We start from the raw sequence: 21,026 nt of genomic DNA, 5'->3' as shown, positions 1-21,026 counted from the left end.
GAGAAGAGAAGAGAAGAGAAGAGAAGAGAAGAGAAGAGAAGAGAAGAAGAGAGAAGGGGAAGGGGAGAGGAGGGGACAGGAGATGAGGGAGAAGAGAAGAGAAAGAAGAGAAGAGGGTCCAGGACAGAGCCCCTTGGGATACCTACAGTTAGAGAGCATGATCTGGGGAAAAAAATTCCAGCAAAGGAGACAGAGAAGTATTGGTCTGAGGAGTAGGAGGAGAACCAGGAAAAAAGCAGTCATAAAAACCTAGGGAGAAGAGAGTGTATCAAGGAGGAAAAGGTGATCAACAATGTCAAAGACTGCACAGAGGTCAAGAAGGATGAGGACTGAGAGAAGGCCAATGGAATTGGCACCTAAAAGATCACTGATAACTTTGGGAAGAGCAGGTTGGGTTGAACGATGAAATTGGAGACCAGGTTGCAGAGAATTGAGAAGAGAGTGAAAGGGAAGAAGGAGGAAGCTCCCATTGTAGAAAGCCTTCTCATGGAGTTTTAAGCCACGAAAGGGTGGAGATCTTTGGGAAGATATCTAATGAGGATGAATGGGTGGAGTGTTTTTTGAGGACAGAAAGCCATGGGTGAGCATGTTGGCAAGAGGGAAGCAGCCAGTAGACAAGGAGAGATTGAAGTCAAAGGAGAACATCAGAGGGGCAGTCTGATGGAGGAAATGGAATAGAATGTGATCATCTGTTCATGAAGAGGGGTTCGCCTTGTGACATGGAATATCAGAGCACATAAAATGCTGTGACTAGAAGAATTCTTAGAATATCAAATATCAAAACTTCCTATGAGCTTAGAGCAGGAAAGAACCTTGGATATCGTGCCACTTGACAGCTGAGGTAGCTGAGGCACAGAGAGTTGAAAAACTTTTTACTAGATCACATAGTTGGTTAGTGCCAGAGTCGAGACTAAAACCCAGAGCTCTGCACTCTTTTGAGTGTACTACACTGTACAAGGGCAACCCTTTTGCTCCTGTCAAGGCCTAGACTTCTAGGTTGTAGAATCTGGGGCCCACATTCCTATAAACTTCAGCCCAGAGGTACCCTTGGGCGCCCTGGTCCCAATTCTAGACTAATGCAGGGTGTGGATTCCATATTCATTTAAGGTATCACTTAACTTCTCTCCAGCCCCCACTCCCTCCATTGATTCAGATTCACCAATTAATTAAAAAAAGAATAATAACACAGTGCCTAATGGAATTGTATTTTAATTGCCAGATCAGGTCCAGAACCGCTGGAGGAGGGAGGGAAGAAGGGAGGGAGGCTGGTAGGAGAACCAGGTTAATTAGCACCTTGGTCTATAGCAGAAACTTTCATCTGAGGCCATCAAAGGCCCATTGTAGCCCTGAAGCAGAGAGAGGTAGGCAAAGGGTGGGGAGGGGGAAGGGAAGGCTACACCCCATTTCTCAGATGAAGAAACAGCTTAATATGAAGAATTCTGCACACCCTGGGCCCCAGCATCCATATCTCCCAGAAGGGACCTTTCTGCCCTGTTTCATTTCCATAGCATGAGTTCTCATCCTGCCTAGGGTGAGGAGAAGTGGGTGGGGAGACCTGCTCTGCCCCTAGGCCTGTTCCAGTTGTCTTTGATCCAATGTCCATGAATCTCTCTGTTGCCCTCCATTCTTGGGAAGTTCAGCACTCCCATGCCCATGATCCAGTGGGTAAAACTCTAGATTTGGAGGCAAAGGCCTAGGTTGGAATGGCAGCTCTGCTGCTTCCTCCTTGTATGACCTTGGACATGTCTCTCAGTTTCCTTCTCTGTAAAAGGAAGGGGGTCAGAGTAAATGGGCTCCCACGTCTTTCCCTGTTAAATCTGTTTCCCCTGGAGTCCCGTTCTGAGACGTAGAGCAGAATGGGACCAGTCCCCAAGCATTTATTAGTCACCATGCTAAGTGTAGAGGATGTAAAGAAAAAGCAAAAACAGATCCTGCCCTCAAGGAGCTTACACTCTAGTGGAAAGATGTAACATGTACATTGATAAGTAGCATGTCTACAAGATACACCATGAGTAGATGAGAAACTACTAGACGCCAGTCCTCTATCCAGACCAACTCCCTCATCTTACAGTTGATGAGACTAAGGCCCAGTGACTTACCAAAGGTCATACAGGCAAAAACTACCTTAACACTCAAGTCCAGGGAGCTGGGACACTTGGGTTGCATTAGAACTCTGCTCCCTCATTTCTTTGTAGGACATTGGGTCTTTTTCCCTTTGGCTCTCAGTTCCCACACTCCCACCCCCCACCCCTCCCGGGCCAGATGATTGCTAAGATTCCTCTGTGCTCAGAAGGCTGTGACCTGAAGAGTCACTGAGGGGCTTCCCCAGTTCTCTACACAAAACCTCAACCCCAGGGGCCCTGGTCGAAGTTTGTCTCTGGGGCCAGGCTGTGGTCCTGACCTCCGGGTGCCCTCTTGGCCCAGATTCCTGTGGGGAGCCTGGCTGGTTGTACAAGTGGTCTGGGTTAATCCCCAGGCCCTGGTGGACCAGCCGCTGATAGGAGACACATGCTGTCAACCGGGAAGGCCTCCTAGAGCCCAGCTTAGCAAACAGGGCCTGCCCTCCCACTAACGGGAAAGAAATGACTCCCAGGGCCAGCAGAGCAGGTTTGGAAGTTGTGTTGGGCTCCCAGCTCCACCCAATTCTACCTCGTGTACACTTTGTTTGACGCCTAATTGGGCTGCTGGCCAAAGCCTAGTTCTGCTAGGTCTGCCCAGGTCACACCCTGCCTCTCCAGTCCTGCTGCAGTGATAGGCAAGCAGCTGGGGTACAGAGAAAAGAGCCCTGCTCTGAGAATCAGAACGTCTCCAGCAGGCCCCTCTGGTTACTTGGCTATGTGGCAATAATCAAATTACTCTGTGCCTCAGTTTCCCCAGGTAAATTGAGGACAGCATGATCTTGGAGTTTTGGTAAAGGTACACTATATACCTTAAAGTATAATGGATGTTTGAGCTGTCATTACCTTTTACAACCTAAACCTTGATCCTATGAAAATGAAGGAGGGCAGGGGGGTTGGACCAGAGAATAGCTCAGGTCCCTTCCAACTCTTGGCATCCTGTGACTCATAAGGCCATAGATATAGAGCTGGAAAGTGCCCTCCATTGGGATTCTGACTCTAGTCTCTTCATGGTACAGAGAAGGAGACTGAGGAAGCTTTTACTTTTTTGAGGGGTCCTAGTGATCCCTGGAAAACTTGTCCTGAGTAAAGGACTCCCTCTCCTCCCATCCTCCCTTCCACTCAGAAAGCTTACTTGCCATGTGTTATTCATTCCCAGTCAGGCACAGCACACATCTTGGCCTTGGGATCAGAGGTCACCACTGGGCAAAATAGATCATTCCAACTTCCTCAGATAATAGAAGTAATGTCTCCAAACTGGGCCATGCCAGGTCTCAGGAACCCAGACCCCAGGACAGTTGAGTATCCAGGGCTTCAAGTCACTGCTGTTCCCTCACCCCTAGGAGACCAACAAGACATTCTGGGAGAGTATATGATGCAGAAAGAAAGAATATGGCCCTGGCAGGAGCCCTGGGTCCTAGTCCTGGCCCCTTCTCTGGGTCTCAGTTTCCTCATCTGTCAAATGAAGGAATGGGTGGTCTCTAAGGCCCCTTCCACCTCTGACAGTATTTGTTCACAGGGTAGGCCTGCTTCTGAACAAGCCTAACACGGAGCCCACTGTGTCTCCTACCATGCAGTAGCAGCAAGCACCATTTTAGGTAAACTAGCCCCGCTCAAAAGCCAGGTTACAACAGTTTCTCAACACGTCAATCTAATGGGACAGAAGACTAGATTTGGTTCAAATCCCCACTCTATCTGCATTCAGTCATTTTTCAGTCATGTCCAACTCTTCATGATCCCATTTGGGGTTTTCTTGGCAAAGGCATTCCTTTCTCCAATTCACTTTACAGATGAGGAAACTGAAGCAGATGGGTGAAGTGACTTGTCTAGGGTCACACAACTTCTAGGTCTGAAGTTGGATTTGAACTCAGAAAGAAGAGTATTTTTGACTCCAAGCCCAGTGTTCTATCCTAGCTACCCTCACTACCTGTGAGATCTTAGACAAATCATTTAGCTTCTCAGCTTTTGGGGGATGGAATTGGAATCCCAAATCTCTTGGGCTCAAAGTCTTCAGTCCTATGATGAGGGTGAGAAAGGATATCAGAGGCCATCCCACCCAACTGCCTCATTCTACAACACAACCAAACAAGTGTTTGGCCATTCAGCCTTGGTTTATGGACCTCCAGTAAAAGGGAACCCACTATGTCCCAGGCAAGCTTTTTCTTCTCCCGAGCTCATTGTTAGAAAGATTTTACCCGCTAAGTTGGAGCCTTTGCTGCTTCTGTCCAGTTCTCCTGGTTCTGTCCTGGTTCTGAATCAGGCACAGAAGATGTAATCCCTCCCCCACGGGACAGCCCTTCAGATTCTTGATCCTTCCCAACCCCCTCAGTCTTCCCAACATCCATGGCTGCTTAAAGAGTCCTTCTATGGCACCTTATGAGGTGCCTGCTTCCTGCTCTGACTTATGATGGTATCATTCTCCCTTCTCCACCCAGATTCCTAGAATCAGGGACCAGGCAGGAACTGCGGTTATGGGTTGGAGGCATTGGATTGCTTTGGGATCCTTGTCTGTGGGTCCCCAATACAGCACAGTGACTTTCAAATGATATTGGTCAGTCAAGAAACATTTACAGAGCACCTACTATATGCCAGCATCGTGCTAAGCACAGGGAGTACAAAGAAGGGTAAACGGTCCCCCGACTCTCAAGGTGCTCCCTGGAGAATGGGGGAGACAACCTGCAAATACCTATGTTTTAAAAAAGGCATAGACAGGATAAGTCGGAAATAACCCGCAGAAAGAAGTACTAAGATTAATGAGGACGGGGGAGACTTCCTGGAAAAGGTGGGATTTTAGCTGAGACTTGAAGGAAGCCAAGATGAGAAAAGGCAAATAAAAGCTTTTGTAAGGGAAACCCTTCAAACAGACCTACTGGAGCTGGGGGCCCAACTCTTCATGGTTGGGTCAAGTCGGCAAACATTTCTGAAGGGTCTGCACTGGGCTAGGCAAGGAGAAAGGAGCCCAGCTGCATCCCTGAGTAGCCCTTCCCACCCCCACCCCCAAATACCCGGCTATCTGAGACCATGGAACAAGGTCAAAGGCAGGAAGCTGGCCCGGCCAGACCTCAGCTGCCTGCTCCCAAAACCACCCTACAACCAGGTCAGAGTCAAGCCTGGCAGCTGGACAAGATCATCCCTTTAGGACAAAGTAGAAACAACTCTAGTGAGGAAAGCCCTTCACCACCTGATGCTCCTTAAGCTCTCTACATTCTGTTCAAGTCAGCCTAATTTCTGTTCCCTATGCAAGAACACCATTTCCCCTCTCCTTACTTTTGCCCAAGCTGTGTACTCTGTTCTTGGAATGCCCTCCATCCTCACCTCCAGGACTCCTCTAGCCCTTCAAGGCTCATACCAAAGCCTCCTCCTACAGGAGAGTAGTGGTTAGGGTCCCCTTCCCTCCCCAATGACTTCATTTTGTATTTGCTTGTGGCCATGTTGTCTCTTCCCATAGAATGTAAGCCCCTTGAGGACAGGGATTAGTTTTTGGCTTTGTATTGTTCAGCATTTCTCCTGGCACATAGTAGGAACTTAATACATGCCTGTTGAATTGAATCTCTGCTCTGGAGCCTTGGTTGGCCACAGAGAGGAAGTTTGTAATAGCGCGTCTAGGAATAAAGAGCTGGAAGGGACCTCAGAGGTCACCCAATTCACCCCCTTCATTTTACAGGTGCCTAGGAAACCGAGGCACAAAGAAATTAAGTGACACAGTAACAGACTGTCATGGTCAGGATTTAAACCCATGTTCTCTCACTCTGGAGCCACATTTGTTTCCACTGTACCATCACCACTATTTTCTTTTCATAAGATACTTTCCTTATAACACCCTAGTGAGGAAGGTAATGCTAAGCATTCTTTTTTTTTCTATTTTCTTTTTTAAAAAATTTTGTTTTTTCCCAATTGCCTGTAAAGACAATTTTTAACATTCATTTAAAAAAAATTCTGAGTTCCAAATTCCCTCTTTCCCTTCCTTTCTTCCTCCATCCCTGAGACAGTAAGCAATTTGATATAGTAAGCATTCACTTTTTTAAAATAAAGACTTGTTTTTATAAAAAATATATTTATTTATATAGTTTTTAGTTTTCAACATTCATTTCCACAAGATTTTGAGTTACAAATTTTTTCCTCATCTCTCCCCTACCCCCCACCCCAAGATGGAAGGCATAATGAATACCCCTTCCCCCAGTCTGCCCTCTCTTATATCCCCCCATGCCCCCTTACTTTCGTGTAGGGCAAGATGGATTTCTATGCCCCATTGCCTGTTTATCTTATTTCCCAGTTAGCATTTACTTTTTACGGAGGAGGAAACTGAGGCTCAGAGAATGGTGAGGTGTCAGATGCTCCACAGGATGCCCCTGTGTGGGTGGTGATGGGAACCACTGGAGATGGGATCAAACGCAGCATGTAAAGAAACAACTCCAGGCAGAAAGGAAAAAAAGGATCCCCATGTCTTACATTAAGAAGGTTATGAAAATCCCACACGGGATGGGTTGGGGAGTAGGCGCCCTGCCCGGGGGCTCTCTCCTTTACTTGTGCTGGCAGCAATGAGATCATAGCAACACCCATTTCTAGAACCCATTCTGGTATTTACAAAACACCCTCCTCACAATCATCCAGTGAGGGGGTGGTGATCAAGAATTATTAATCCATTTTACATCGAGGGAAAATTGAGGTCCAGAGAGAGTAGCAACTGCAGGCAATAAGCAGTCCGTGTTTATTGTGTGCCAGGACACTGCAAATAGAACTTTGGAAAGAAAAAAAATATGGGATTTGGAAATGAAGAACGTGGGCTCCTATGATTATAGAGTTGGGGTTGGTGGGGACCTGGGAAACCCTCTAGTTCACCCCTCTCCCTCCTCTTACAGACGTAGGGGCCAAAGCCCAAAGAGAGGAAGTGATTTGTCCAAGATCCCACCAGTAGTTAAGTTGGCACCTGTTCCTAGGACGCCAGGCTCTATACCTCCCTCTAACCCAATTGAATTGAATTCATTTGAATTGAGTGGGTTGGATTGGAGGGTTTCCACGCTGTCTACAAGCCTTGAGCTGAAAGGAGGAAATAGAAAATTGGAGCGTGTCCTGGTCCTTCTTGGTTTAGAATAAGAGCTCCCCAAAGGGCAGAGAGTCAAACAGCTGCCCATGGCTCCCTTTCTCCTGCCCTCCCTCCACCAAAATGAAGTTAATAAATGTTTGAGGACGGATTTGAACTCAGGTCTTCCTGACTTCAGCACCGAACCACCTAGCTGCCACTAGAACTAGCCTTCTTAATTAGAATCCCTGACTCCAGTCTTTCCTGCCTACAACCTACTCTCTGCACAGCTGCCAGATCAATATGCCTAAAGCACGGGGTTGCTTTGGTCACTCTTGGGCTTGATGCACAACACTCTCCTACATGTACTCTATGACTCAAGTAAAGTGGCTCGCTTGCTTCCACATACATTATTTCCTACCTTCATGCCTTTGCCCAGGTAGTCCCCCCACTCCTGGGATGCCCTCTCTCCTCCCTGCCACCTCTGAGGAACACCATCTTCTTTCCAAGATTAGCTCATGTTTCCTCTTACAGGAAGCCTATTCTGATCTCCCAAATTGCTGGTGTCCTCCACCAGGAAAATTACTTGGTATATATATTTGCATTTGGCTTCTCTCTCTCCCATTACCCTTCTCCCATCACACACATTGTTAGTTTCTTGAGGACAGGGATTGTTTTGTTTCTATCTTAGTATTTCTAGCACCTAGCTCGGTGGCCTAGGAAAAATAGGTACTTGATAAACTCTTATCAAATGAATAAATTTAACCCAATGCCCTCATTTTACAGATATAGGAACTGAGACCCAGAGGGGGTATAACTTGCTCATTTAGGTTACAAAGGGACCGGGATTTGAACCCAAACCATCTGACTCCAAATCCCTTATTCCTTTCCCCAAACTCTGTTGCCTCCCTTGTCTTAGGATTTTCATTTCTAAGAAACTGATTCCCAATGAACAAACACACAATAAGGGCATATTTGGAAACCAATTGCAACTTTAATCTGATGTAGAAATAATTAATTTCTAACAATAAATATAAAAAATAATAAATTAATATCACAAAAAATACCCCACAAAACACCAACCTTTGCAACAGTAACACTGACGTACTAGTGACCATTATTGAGGGGAGTGATGCAGGAGGCCGGAATAAACGGAGAGAGGAAAAGGAAGACCATCCCTCGGAAGTTCATCACATGTGACTGTGCAGGCTGGCCAGCCTGTTTCCTCCCAGACCCAGGAATGTCAAATACAGGACCCTTCCCATCGCCCCACTGTCTCACCCCCAGCAGGGTCCCACACAAACACACTCTCTACAAAGTACAAAATATATAAAATAAAAATAATACCCAATGAAACCCTTACAGTCCACCGCCAAACAGTACTTTGGGCTGGAGGATGGGGAGAAAGTAGGAAGGGCTGGTCCAAATTGTAGAAAATGGCAGAGAAAGAGGAAGTGGGGAGCCCAGGCCCTTCAGTTGGTTTCTCCATCCATCTGGTCTGGTCTGGTCTGGTCTGGTCTGGTCTCCATGGTGGTGTTTGGGTTTTTAATTTTTCAGTCCAGTTCATACTCTTTTCTCTTATAAAGAGTGAATAGGGATGGGGTACCCTTTTCCCATGGGGATGGTCTAGGCCAGGACCACCCCTCCCCACTGCCTTGTGAGTAAAAGAAATCCACAGAGCAGTTTTGGAAATGCCACAATTTGCTTTTCCTGGAAAGTACGGTTAAGTGCTTGGTGCCCGTCATGGTCACAGTCTTTCTCAGAGAAGCAGAAGAAGCCTGAAGGAAAGCCTCAAGCAGGCTATCACCCCAGTAGTGAATTGGCCTGGGATATGGGGCATCAGACAACCCCAAGCAAGGGGCTAGGGAGCCCTTGCACACAGATGCCCCCGGGGGCAGCATCAGTGAGGGACTTCGACGTCTAATGAAGGGAGCAGAAGGGCAAGGGAAGGTTGATGCAGGGGCCAGCAGGGTAGATAGGCCTTCTGCTTACTTAGCAGCTGGTTTTCCTCCAGGAGGGAGGAGGCCATGGTTTGTTTCAATTCTGAGTTTCTTCAAGTATTTTCCATTTGTCCCATCAGCCGTGGAGGAGGATGGAGGGGTGCAGGGCCGTCTTTCCTCCCTGAGCCCATCCTCTCGTCCCGCGCTGGGTGGCTCTGCTCAGATGGGGATCCCTACGGCATTCACTTGCTCCTTAAGACCCAGGAGGCTGTAGGCAATTCGCTTCTGGTGGCCAGGCAGGCGGACCCCGATCCTCTTTATGTCACTGTGCAGGAGGGAGGGAGAGAGGGAGAGTTAGGGACTGGAGGGAGGGGAGGAGGGAAGGAAGGTTTGGAAGAGAAGGAGAAGTGGGAACTGGAGGGCAGGAAGAGGATTTAGGGAGCTGTGGGAGGGAGGCAGAAGTCGGGAGAAGGGACCTGTGGGAGGGAGAGAGGGAATGTTATGGCACCACAGAGAACCACAGACCCTTAGAACCAGAAGAAATTTTAGAACCCATGATGTCCAAACTGGAAGCCATCTTAGAATAAAGAACCAAAGTTGGAAAGAGTCTTAAAGAATATTTAGAGGTGAAAGGGAACTTGGAACATGGGATGCCAGGAGGGACCTTAGATCATAGAATAGCAGACCTTGGGGTACGGGTAGAATGTCAAAGCTGAGAGGAACCCTACCACTTAGAATGTTGAATGTGGAAGAAACCTGAGAACACAGAAAGTCAAATCTTGGTGAGACCTTAGAACACAGGATGCTAGAACTGGATAGGGACCTTAGAACATGAAATGTCAGAGCTTAGAGGGACCTTGGAATTTAGAATGCCACAGTAAGTCAGAGCTTGAGGAGGCCTGAGAATATAAGATGTCAGCGCTTGGAAGGTCCGCACTTCTAACAGAAGATAGGCCTTCAGAGCTAGAAGGGACCAGGGAACGCAGCATATCAGAGATGGAAGAGGCCTTAGAATAGAAAATGTCAGAACTGGGTGGAAACTCAGAGAATATCTGTTATTCTGTGGGCTAGGAAACTGAGGCCCAGAGCAAAGGTGTAGTCATTTGGGCTCCTTCAGGGACCACAAACATTGATTTCCGATGGTTGTTTCTCTTGGATAACAAACCCGGAAAAACTTGGGGGTGGCAAGGGTTCCCACCTTCAGAGACTATCTGAATGTCTCTTTGTGTGGCTGGAATGATTTGTAGCACAAAGTAGGGGATGCCCATTACAGGGAACCCCAAGGGAGTTGCCCACGTCCCTCCACCTGTAGATGTAGCCTCTCTAGGTGTGGTTTTCCAGAATGATTCTAGATCTCTCCCCAATTTGCCCTCACTCCATCCAATGATTTCAGAGCACTTAACAGGATGGACCAACCTTCCCAGTTTCTCCCTTGGGCACTTCCTTCTACCCACTATACAGAGAGACAGAGAGCACAGAGAAAAGATTCCCTTATCTGGTCACAAAAGATATCCCAGGCTCCCAGAGATTCTCGGGTCTTGGTTTGGAAAACCGAGCCTTTCAATGCAGGTATACATGAATGATCAGCTACAACTCTTCCTCTTTCTGAAAGGGTCTTGGCCTTCTCCCAGCCCCTCCCCCTGTCCCTATTCCTGTTTCCCTTCCCTACCCCTGTGTAAAAACCTGCCCATGCTCCCCCAAAGCCCCAGAGAGAATTTTTTTATTATGGTCTGTGTTACTCTCCCCTGCCGCCATCATCACCCACCAGACCCAAATAGATGAAAACACCCAAGTTTTTATGGGTCCAGTCTCTAGGTTGTTAAAAGAGCTAATTATATGGTATTTGCTTCTATTTGCATCTCTTAAGACATGATTTTCCCACAGGCTTTGGGAGCTCCCAGAAAGGTGTGCTGAGCAGGGAAAGACAGACCCAGACCTCGGGACAGAAAGGTCTAGGGATCAGGGTGGTCTGTCATGGGTCGCTCAGTTTCTGTTCCATCCCAGGATGATCATTGCCCTCCTAGAGGCCCCAGAACACATGCTACTGCTTTCCCAGATGCAACTATGACTATTAGAACGAAATCTAGACAGTGTTCTTCACAGAACCTAGATGTGGAGGGGGTCCCAAAAGATGAAGAAACTGAGATGAAGGGACTTCCCCAAGGTCACAGAGGTAGTAAACATCAGAGGTGGGATTTGAACCCAGGGCCTCTGTCTCCAGAGTCAAGCCATCATGCTGATACACATTGGGAGGCGAGCCTGCTTTACCTAAATATGATGTGCCTCCCAGTGCCTAGAACACAGTAGGGGCTTAAATACTTGTCTAATTGAACTTCCTGTTGATGAAATTATACGATCATAGACTTAAAACAGAAAGTGACTGAAAGGTCATTTGGTCCATTACCCTTAGTGATGGGCAGGATCAAGTCTGTGTGGCTTTGGTCACATGATTCCTCCCCTCCAGGCCTCTTCTGTACAATAAGGGAGCCGGATATGACGTACTCTAGACTTTCTTCATGCTCTGACAGTCTGTGTTCTAAGGGCCCTCCCAGCCCTGACATCCTGTGTTCTAAGGGCCCTCCCAGCCCTGACATCCTGTGTTCTAAGGGCCCTTCCAGCCCTGACATCCTGTGTTCTAAGGGCCCTCCCAGCCCTGACAATCTGTGTTCTAAGGGCCCTCCCAGCTCTGACATTCTGGGTTCTAAGGTTCCTCCCAGCTCTGATATTCTAGATTCTAAGGTTCCTCCCAGCTCTGACATTCTGTGTTCTAAGGCTCCTCCCAGCTCTGACATTCTGTGTCCTAGGGTAATTTTTTTAGCTTTGCTGTTCTTATAACAGGATTGTGTGGTGGAGATTAGTAACTAGTTCCAGATCTCCTTTCTAAGTGCTCCTCCTCCCTCATCTTCACTAGCCTCAGCACCTCAATCCCATTTCCTGATGTGAAAGCTACATGTGACTCTTGTCCCCATCTTGTTCCAGAGACAAAAGAGTGATCTTGTGGTTAGTTAGGCCTCTAAACCAATACAGCCTCAGTTCTCAGAATCGGCCCTGTCTGGTACTTCTAGGAGAATTGGTGCCCAATCTAAGTCTACTCCTGCCTCAGTTTCCCTAACCAGAATCTAGATAAGTTTCTGCTGTGCCTTGGCTTATTAATAAACTACTCTGGGATTAAAAGGAAGGAGTCAAAGGAGAATGAGTTATGAGACTCAGGGTTCACTCAGTGCCCAATATAAACAGCAAGAGGGGGAAGAGAGTTTGGAATAATTTCTTGAATTTAATCTAATACTTTAAATTTGTATGATCCCAAACTCATCAAACCAAAAGATGATTGCTCGTGGGAAATCAATTAGCAAAGGGCACCCAGTGCTATTTTGGAATTCCTCCTGGAGGGCACATTTCCTGTAAACCTTTTTCTTCGGACCTCTTCAGACAGGAATTGTCCTTTTTTTTTCGGGAGGGGGGTGTAGGGTAGTGTCTCCCCCTTTCATAAAGAGGATTTGGAGCACAGATAAAAAAAGACCCTGATGATGATCAGGGGGAAGATATGTATAGAAGGTTAGATCTCAGAGAAACCTTAGAATATAGAATATCAGAGCTAGGAGGGGTCTTACAGCATAGAATGTCAGGGCTGGGGGTCTTAGATATTGTCTAAACCTCTTATTTTATAAAGACAGAAGCTGAGGCAAAGAGAGAGGAGATGCCTTGCCCATAGATACACAGCACCCAGCACCTCTCTGCAGAAAGAAAAAGAAATAATTCCCAGCCCTCCTCTTACAGAGTTCCTTCTTCTCCTTGCCTTAATCTAATTAATTCTCTGAAATCTCCCAAGCCTGGCTCCACCCCCCTCCCCTCCATTCACACCCCCATCCCAAGCTATTTTCCACCACAGGCAATCCCTTGGGGAGGGAGGGATGAGACCCAAGTAGAGTCTACTTCCAGCTGCCTGGCCAAGAAGATGTCTTAAGTGACTTTCCTGGGTGTCCCCCAGGGAAACACGTGGACCAGCCCAGATCTAGGATCCAAGGCTCTAGCTCTCCCCTCTGACCTCATCAACTGGTTCCCAAATCCCTCTTGGGGCCTGTTTTCCAGGCAAGGGGCCTATTCTCATAGAGACCTCTGACCTCTCTGAAATTGGGCTGCTTAAATAGTCATTTATTTTTAGAGGCACAAAAGGCCTCTAAGGGTGATTTCCCCCCTTCTGGGGTGGGTTAGTAGAATTCTCCCCTTACCAGGTCCCACCCTTCAAAGGAAGCTGGCCCTGGGGGAAAGGAGTCTATGCATGGCCCTGTTCCCAAATGCCTGGCTATGCCATGCCATGCCGGGAAAGGCCCCCAATCCCAAAACCAGAGAGAAGGATGCAGCTCTTCCAAGATGTCCTGTCAAGGATCCAAACCCTGAAGCTGTCAGGAACCTGGCCAGGGGTTGGGAAGCTTAGAGGGAGAGGGATCAGAGAATTTAATTTAGAAATGGGAATAGGGAGAGAGAGTAAAAGATACACGAAGACAGAAAGAGACAGACAGATACAGAGAGACAGAGACTGAGAGGCAAAACAAGGGGGGAAAGAGAGAGAGAAGAGGAGAGGAGAAAGAGAGAAGGAGGGAGGGAGGGAGAAAGGGAGAGGGAAAGAGAGAGGGAGAGAGAAAGGGATAGGGAAAGAGAGAGGGAGAGGGAGAGAGAGAGAGAAGGAAGGAGGGAAGGAGTGAGGGAGGGAGAGAGAGGGAGAGAGGGAGAGAGGGGGAGAGAGAGAGAGAGAGAGAGAGAGAGAGAGAGAGAGAGAGAGAGAGATCTTCATTGTCTAAGAAAGGGGTGTGGGCCATTTTAACTCTGAATTAAAGGGACAAAATGTAAGATTTATAGTTCAGAGATATTTTAAGATTCATCTAATCCAATCTGTCCCCATTTTGCAGATGAGGAAATTGAGGTCCAGAGAGGACAAGTAATTTGCCCAAGGGTACACAGGTAATAAGTATCAGGGGCTGGATTTGAATCCAGGCCTTATGATTCCCACTCCATCATGATGACAGGCAGTGTGCCCAACAGATATAGCCTCTCTCCTCCTCCCTGGTACCTTGGAGAGACAGAAGCCAGGAACAAAAATGGGGGAGAAGGGAAGCTTTGTTTCACTGGATGGTTCAGAGGGGGCAGGAAGGCAGGGAGGGGCCCAGGGATGGGGAGCAGGCATTAAGCCCAGCCTCAAACAACTCAGAAACCAGATGAAGCCGGTTTCCCCAGTCACTGCCTCTGCTCATGGCCCTGCTCCAAGGCTCCTTTCCCTGAACCACTTCCCCTGTGGGCTTGGGCAGCCTCTGAGATGGAGACAGAAGAAGCAGAGTAGATGGAAAGAAGCTGGATTTGGAACAAGGGCATCTGGGTCTCAGCTCCACAATGGATTAGCCCCGTGACTTTGGGCAAAGTATTTCCCCTCTCAGTTTTCTCCTCTGTAAATCGCTAGAAAAGCTCAAAAATTCCTTCACAGCTAACATCAAATGTTTTGAGGGTCCACCTAGCTCTGATATCCTGGGTTCTAATGGCCCTCCCAGCTCTGACATCCTCTGTTCTAAGGGCCCTCCCAGCTGTGACATTCTCTGTTCTAAGGGCTCTCCCAGCTCTCATATCACATGAGTCTAGAGGCTTCTCTTCCAGGGCCAGGTAACTGGGGGCCCAAATCTCATTGCTCCCCCCTTGACGGCCCCTCCTTCAGAGTCCCTGGTAGTGGGGGCCTGGGCCAAGGGCCCAGCAGGACAGGGGATGGTGTGGGGATGTGGGGAAGGGCACTCACTCATTGGTCATCTGCACCACCTTCTCGATGGCATTGTAGCCGGATGACATGAAGTGCTCTGTGTACTGGTGCATCTTGATGGACTCCAGCCACTCGGACACAGTGCGGAAGGGAATGCCCTCGGAGCCGCTTGTGCTAGGCAGTCGGATGGACACCCTGGAATGAAAGGCCTGTCTGAGGCCCATGGGGGGAGGACTGGGCCCTGGGCTGGGGGCCAGAGGAGCCCTATGGCTACAGAAGAGCTACTGTGCCAGAACGGGGAATCCTTGGCCTAGGAAACAACTCCACAGGCCACCCTGGGTTGATCTCTTTGTGGTCACCATTGCCCTCTGAGAAATGCATTTCATCAAAATGTAAGCTTCTAGAGGGCAGGAACTGTGTTACTTTGGGCTTTGGACCTGTAGCACTCAGCACAGAACCTGGCATACAGTAAGTACTTAATAAATGTTTATCGATTGATTGTCTGGGAGTCAGAAGACATTTCTAGTCTGAGCTCCAATATTAACCTGCTGAGTGACTTTGGGTAAGTGCATTCTTCTTTCTGGGCTTCAGTTTCCTCATATGAGAAAAGAGGGACATAGCTTTGTAGGTGATCCATAAGTTACATCCCAGCTTTGACAATCTCTGGTCCTGTGATTGTATCCCCTTCTAGCATCTTTTCTTTGGCTGGCACAGAGCTGCTCAGCCCAGCATGGGCTCCAGTGGGAATCCTCATACGAAGGGAAGGAAGCAAGCCTGCTTCCTTCCCAAGCTCAGCAGCCAGTGCTGAGAGGGATGCCTGCCTTGAGTCCTGCCATGCAGGCGACTCCCTGCCACTGCCCTCCCCCAGGGGAGCTGCCACCCTCCTTAGCATAAGCTGTTCTTGGCACAGCCTCTGATAGCACTCTTACACTGCTTCTTCCTGCCTCCCTAGAAGCTGAGGAGGAGGAGGGGGGTGGGTGCCATAGCTCCTTCCTCAGAATAGGGGGCCCAGATGCCCAGACCCCAAGGTTGGCTCCTGCCACCTGCTGAATAGAGGCAGCCTCTCCTGGAAGCTTGCAGCCTCCAGCTGTGCCCAGGGATTTTTAGGGGCCAGGAGTCATGGGATTAGGACAGTGCCACCCTGTGATTCCTTAGTACATCCCCAGAGGCTTACCTGGGGTCAAAGTCTGCCAGGGTCTTGAGAGACTCAGGGGCCCGGATGAGTTTGTCCAGGATGCTGACAATGTCGGGAAACTTGGGTCTCCGTGTCCGCTCCTGCAGCCAACACTGCATCATTAGCTGGTAGATGGCCGAAGGGCAGTCCATCGGAGCTGGCAGCCGGAATCCCTCGTTGATGGCTTTCATCACCTACAAGGCAATAAGGAGGGAAAGAAAGAGAGGACACAGAGTTTTAGAGCTTTGTGGGAAATGAGCAAGACCAAATGGGGGAATCCAATCCCAGGACCTGGGTGCAAATCCTGTCTCTGTGACATTGGGCAAGACATTTAACCTCTCTGGGCTTCAGCTTCTTTGGCTGAAAAATGAAAGGATTGGACAGGATCACCTCTAAGGTCCCTTCCAGTAGTATTCTGTAGGCATTGTGTGAACTTAAAACTGCATGAAGACTTGCGGGCCACCTGGTATGTGTAAGCATTTATTAAACACGTATTGCATGAAAGTCTGTGTTTGGCCTGAGGCTCCATTCCTCAACACTGGAGATATGAAGGTAAAAAAGTGACCCACTTCCTCCCCTTAAGGAGCTTACAATCTAAAAGGAAGGACAAGACCTATGTTCTCTATTTCCTCAAGCATTTATTAAGCACCAGTCGTATACAGGGCTCCATTCCTTAGCACTAGAAGTGATGAGAAACATGAGAGGGTCATATGTTATAGGCATGGAAGCCTACAAAGGTTAGGAAGGGCCATCATGAGGCAAGGGAATAGATAAGAGTTCATTTTGACCAGAACAGAGAGGGTAGGCCTTTCCCACCCTGGAAGGCCCTCCACTGCTGTAGCCCAGATCGCCATTTTGAGGAAGGGCCCAGGCTACCATCCTTTGCTGCTCTCCAGGCTCAGCTTCTGACCCTCTGGGCTCCATCCATCCCCAGCCTTGCTTTTTATATACTTTTTGTGGGCTATTTTCTCCTTATTAGAAATGTAAGTGCCCAGAGGTCAGGAACTGTCTCTCTTTTTGCCTGTATTTGTATCCTCAACTCTTAACACACTGCCTGGAATGTAATAAATGCTTAATAAATGTTTGTTGATTTAATTTGCCTTAACTTGAAGGAGGGTAGAATGGGGTAGAAAGAAATTTGGTAAAAATAAGGCTGAAAAGGAAGGTTGGAGCCAGATTGTGGAGGGCCTTAAATGCCAAGCTAAGGAGGGTTTTTTTTTATCTTACAAGCAATAGAAAGCTCCTGAAGATGCCTCTCAACCTCTGGCTGAGGTCCAGGCAGAGGGACAGAAAAGGTCCTTCTGGATGCAGCCCCAACCCCGTGGCCCTGCTGAGCTCAGCAGAGGTGGCTTGACTGAGACATACAGATGTCATTAAGAGAGTGATGAGGAGGAGGGATAATGGTGCTATCAACTTAGAAGACCCGAGTTTGAATCTGGTTCTGCTATTTCCCACCTGGGACACGTTAGACAAAGAAGCTTCCTATCTTTAGGCCTCAGTTTCCTATATAACTATATAAGCTGCAGCATCTCTCAGCTCCAGATAAATTCTATGAACTTCACACAGACCCTGGATGCGTTTGGAGCGCCAGGCGCCTGGATACCTACCTCGTGGTTGGACAGCTCCCAGTAGGGCCGCTCTCCGTAGCTCATCACCTCCCACATGACGATGCCATAGCTCCACACATCACTGGCTGATGTGAACTTGCGGTAGGAGATGGCCTCAGGGGCTGTCCATCGGATGGGGATCTTCCCGCCCTGCAGGGGACAGACAGAAGGGTTCAGTTACGGGACAGATGCCAAAAAATGGGGCTGGGAAGAAGGGAGGCAATTCTATTTTGGATTTACTTCTCAATACCCTTTGCTTGGCCCATTTCTACTTCACCAGGCACACCCCTGAATGTGGATGAGGGAGGTTTTAACTGCTCTGCTACCAAAAGCTGTGTCTCCTTAAATACCTCAATTCAACTCTCTGTTCCTCTAGGTTTCACCTATGAAACTAATGGCTTGGAGTTGGTGTCTTTAAGGTTCCTGTTCCAGCTATGCCATTTTGTGTTCTAAGGGTCCTCCCAGCTCTGATATCCTGTGTTCTAAGGGCCCTCCCAGCTCTGACATCCTGCGTTCTAAGGGCCCTCCCAGTTGATATTCTGTATTCTAAAGCCCTCCCAGCTCTGACATCCTGTGTTCTAAGGGCCCTCCAAGCTCTAACATTCTATGTTCTAAAACTCCTCCTGGTTCTGACATCCTGTGCTCCAAGTTTCCTCTAACTCTGACATTGTGTGTTCTAAGGACCCTCCCAGCTCTGACATTCTATTATCCAAGTTCTCTTTTTTCCTTAACATCTTGTTGCTGTATAGCCAGGAAGCAAGAGATCTGGGTCCTAATTCTTGACATTTTATATAATCTGAACATTATTTAACAGATCTCCCATGCCTCAGTTTCTCCACCTGGCCCACCTCCCTCCCAGGGATAGTGTAAGCATTAACAGATGTGGAAGTTCTTTGAAAACCCACGTTTTACAAAACTCAGTTGCACTGTGGTCTGGCAGGCAGTTTTCTCAGCTTTTTATACCTAGGGAGGTCTATATACACTGGGAGATCAGAGCATTGTCTCTGCACAGATCTGGCTCCTTCCCACACAGTGCCTGGTACTTCCAAGCTCACTCACACTGGTTGTATAGGTGGCCTCAGGGTCATCCTCCAGGACACGGGACAGCCCGAAGTCAGACACCTTGCACACCAGCTGGCTGTTGACGAGGATGTTGCGGGCGGCCAGGTCCCGGTGCACGTAGTTCATGCTAGCGAGGTACTTCATGCCCGATGCAATGCCCCGGAGCATGCCCACCAGCTGGATCACACAGAATTCACCATCCTTCTCCTGAAGGACACAGAGATGGTGGGTTAGTGTGTGAGAAGGCAAGCAGACCACCCCAAGCCCAGCCCTGCCTCTGGACCATGCTGTGCCTGGGACATCTAGTCCTCCCCTGATCATGGCATGGACCCCAAGGACTCACCCGAAGGAATTTATCTAGTGCACCATTCTCCATGTACTCCGTTATGATCATCATGGGCTTATCTGTGGGTGAAGAAGGAGAGTTATTGTGGGGGAAAAGTCCCTGCCTGGAATAAGCAAACATGCCACCTTCCCATGAAGTCTAGATGGTACAATGGATAGAATGCTAGCCCTGGCATCAGGAAGACCCAAGTTCTAATCCTGCCTTAGACATATACTACCTTGTGACCCTGGGTAAATCATCTCCCCTCTCTGTGACTTAGTTTCATCATCTGTAAAATGAATGGGTTTGGACTTTTAGCCTCTAAGCTCATAAGTGATGATCTCAGGAAGTTATCTTTTCTTTGGTCCTCATGCAGGATTCTCATTTATTCACTGTCCATCATAGAGTCTTCTGTTCTATCATTATTTTTAACTAACACCACATTCATAACGTACACATGCATATCCGTGTCTACCCTATGCCTTCTGCTAGGTTCTACACTAATGGGGGCCCCAAATGTGCTACATTTATCATTGTGTTTTCTTCCAGAAATGTTAGTAAATGAAAAGCAATTTGGTCTATGGGGGGGGAGGGAGGGCAGAGGGAATCCACTGCGTTTGGAGTCAGAGGAGTTGGGTGTGGACCTTAAGCAAGCTCTTCATCCAGTCCAGCCTGAGCCTCCATTTCTGCCTTTTTTGTACCAGGAGATCCCTAAGGGCCCTCTCAGCTCTAGATCCTCAATACTCCTGGAAATGAGTAAAGCCAGGCTCCTTCCTCAGTATCCCTGACCCCCAAATAATGTAGGGGGTACTTACATTTGGAGACCACTCCTTCCAGGTGGATAATGTTGTGATGGTTAAACTGGCCCATGATGCTGGCCTCGCTCAGGAAGTCCACTCGTTGCTTCTCCGTGTAGCCCGCCTTGAGGGTTTTGATGGCCACAGGAACCTCCTTCTTCCCTGAAGCCTTCAGGGACCCCTTAAAGACCTCTCCAAACTCACCTGTCGGAAAAAAAGGGAGGACAGAAGGCTGAGCAACTGCAGTCCCACCCTGGGCTCTGTCCAGGACAGAGGCTTCAGGGAGGCAACTGGGACCCAGTTGTCATTTTATCTCCATTTTACATATAAGGAAACTGAGGCAGAAAGATACTAAGTAAAAATAATATAGCTAATAACAGCTACATTACCCACCATGCTCTATCTCTCACTATCATTGTTCAACTAGATAGAGAAGTGGTGAGAGTACTGGACCTGGGGTCAGAAAGAGCTGAGTTCAAATCCCGCTTCAGGTATTTATAAGTTACTTAACCGCTTTCTGCCTCAGTTTCCTCATCTGTAAAATGGGGGTAATAATAGCACCTACCTCCTACAGTTGTTGTGAGAATCAGATGATTGGAAAGCACTTAGCACAGTGCCTGGTATACGTAAGTGCTATATAAATGTTAGCTATTATTAGCTATATTATTTTTACTTAGTATCTTTCTGCCTCAGTTTCCTTAAATGTAAAATGGAGATAAAATACAACTACATCATAGGGTTATAGTTATGGTTGTTATTTTTGTTTTTATTATCCCCACTGGGAGAATGGATGGCAGAGTGGGAAAAAAATTGACCAAGAGTCAAAAATCCTGGATTCAAATTCCATCTTTGCCATTTACTAGTTACATGACTTCTCTGAGCCTCAGTTTCCTTATCTAAAGAATGGGAGGGGGTGGCCCAGATGATTTCCAAGGTCCCTTCTAACTCTAAATCCTATGATTATGACAAGAAACATGGTACATAGGAAAGAACATTGCAACTGGAGTCAGAGGAACTAGGTTCAATCCACTATTTGTGAGTTGTGTGACCTTGAGCAAGTTATATCTCTCTGGTCATATGTCAAATGAAAAGGTGGATTTAGAGGACCTCTAAGATTCTCTCCACCTCTAGATTTATGATCCTATGAATTTATGAAAATCCTTTCTCATCCCTATGTCTTTCAGCTCTGACATTCTGTGTTCCAAGGCCCCTCCCAGCTCTGACATTCCCTGTTCCAAGGCCCC

At 47.8% G+C, this 21,026-nt stretch overlaps 1 protein-coding gene across 1 annotated transcript in view; it reads right to left on the bottom strand.

Annotated features, from left to right (window-relative positions):
* Positions 1–8,111: 8,111 nt before the first annotated feature.
* The window catches only part of EPHA2 (EPH receptor A2), a 15,095-nt gene continuing 2,180 nt past the window's right edge, over positions 8,112–21,026 (bottom strand). Inside the window, exons 5-11 of the mRNA XM_069079505.1 lie at positions 19,801–19,986; positions 19,004–19,065; positions 18,658–18,867; positions 17,599–17,748; positions 15,992–16,185; positions 14,857–15,012; positions 8,112–9,402 (exon numbers count right to left, since the gene is read on the bottom strand). Of these exons, the coding sequence (XP_068935606.1) occupies positions 9,297–9,402; positions 14,857–15,012; positions 15,992–16,185; positions 17,599–17,748; positions 18,658–18,867; positions 19,004–19,065; positions 19,801–19,986 (1,064 nt within the window). The 3' untranslated portion in view covers positions 8,112–9,296. The remainder of the gene's footprint in view (positions 9,403–14,856; positions 15,013–15,991; positions 16,186–17,598; positions 17,749–18,657; positions 18,868–19,003; positions 19,066–19,800; positions 19,987–21,026) is intronic.

Source organism: Petaurus breviceps, unplaced genomic scaffold (assembly GCF_028583685.1).
Source record: "Petaurus breviceps papuanus isolate PSGF00001 unplaced genomic scaffold, PetGlider_PUasm1.0 91041, whole genome shotgun sequence".
Classification (NCBI taxonomy): domain Eukaryota; kingdom Metazoa; phylum Chordata; class Mammalia; order Diprotodontia; family Petauridae; genus Petaurus; species Petaurus breviceps.
This window is presented reverse-complemented; position numbering and strand designations above follow the sequence as displayed.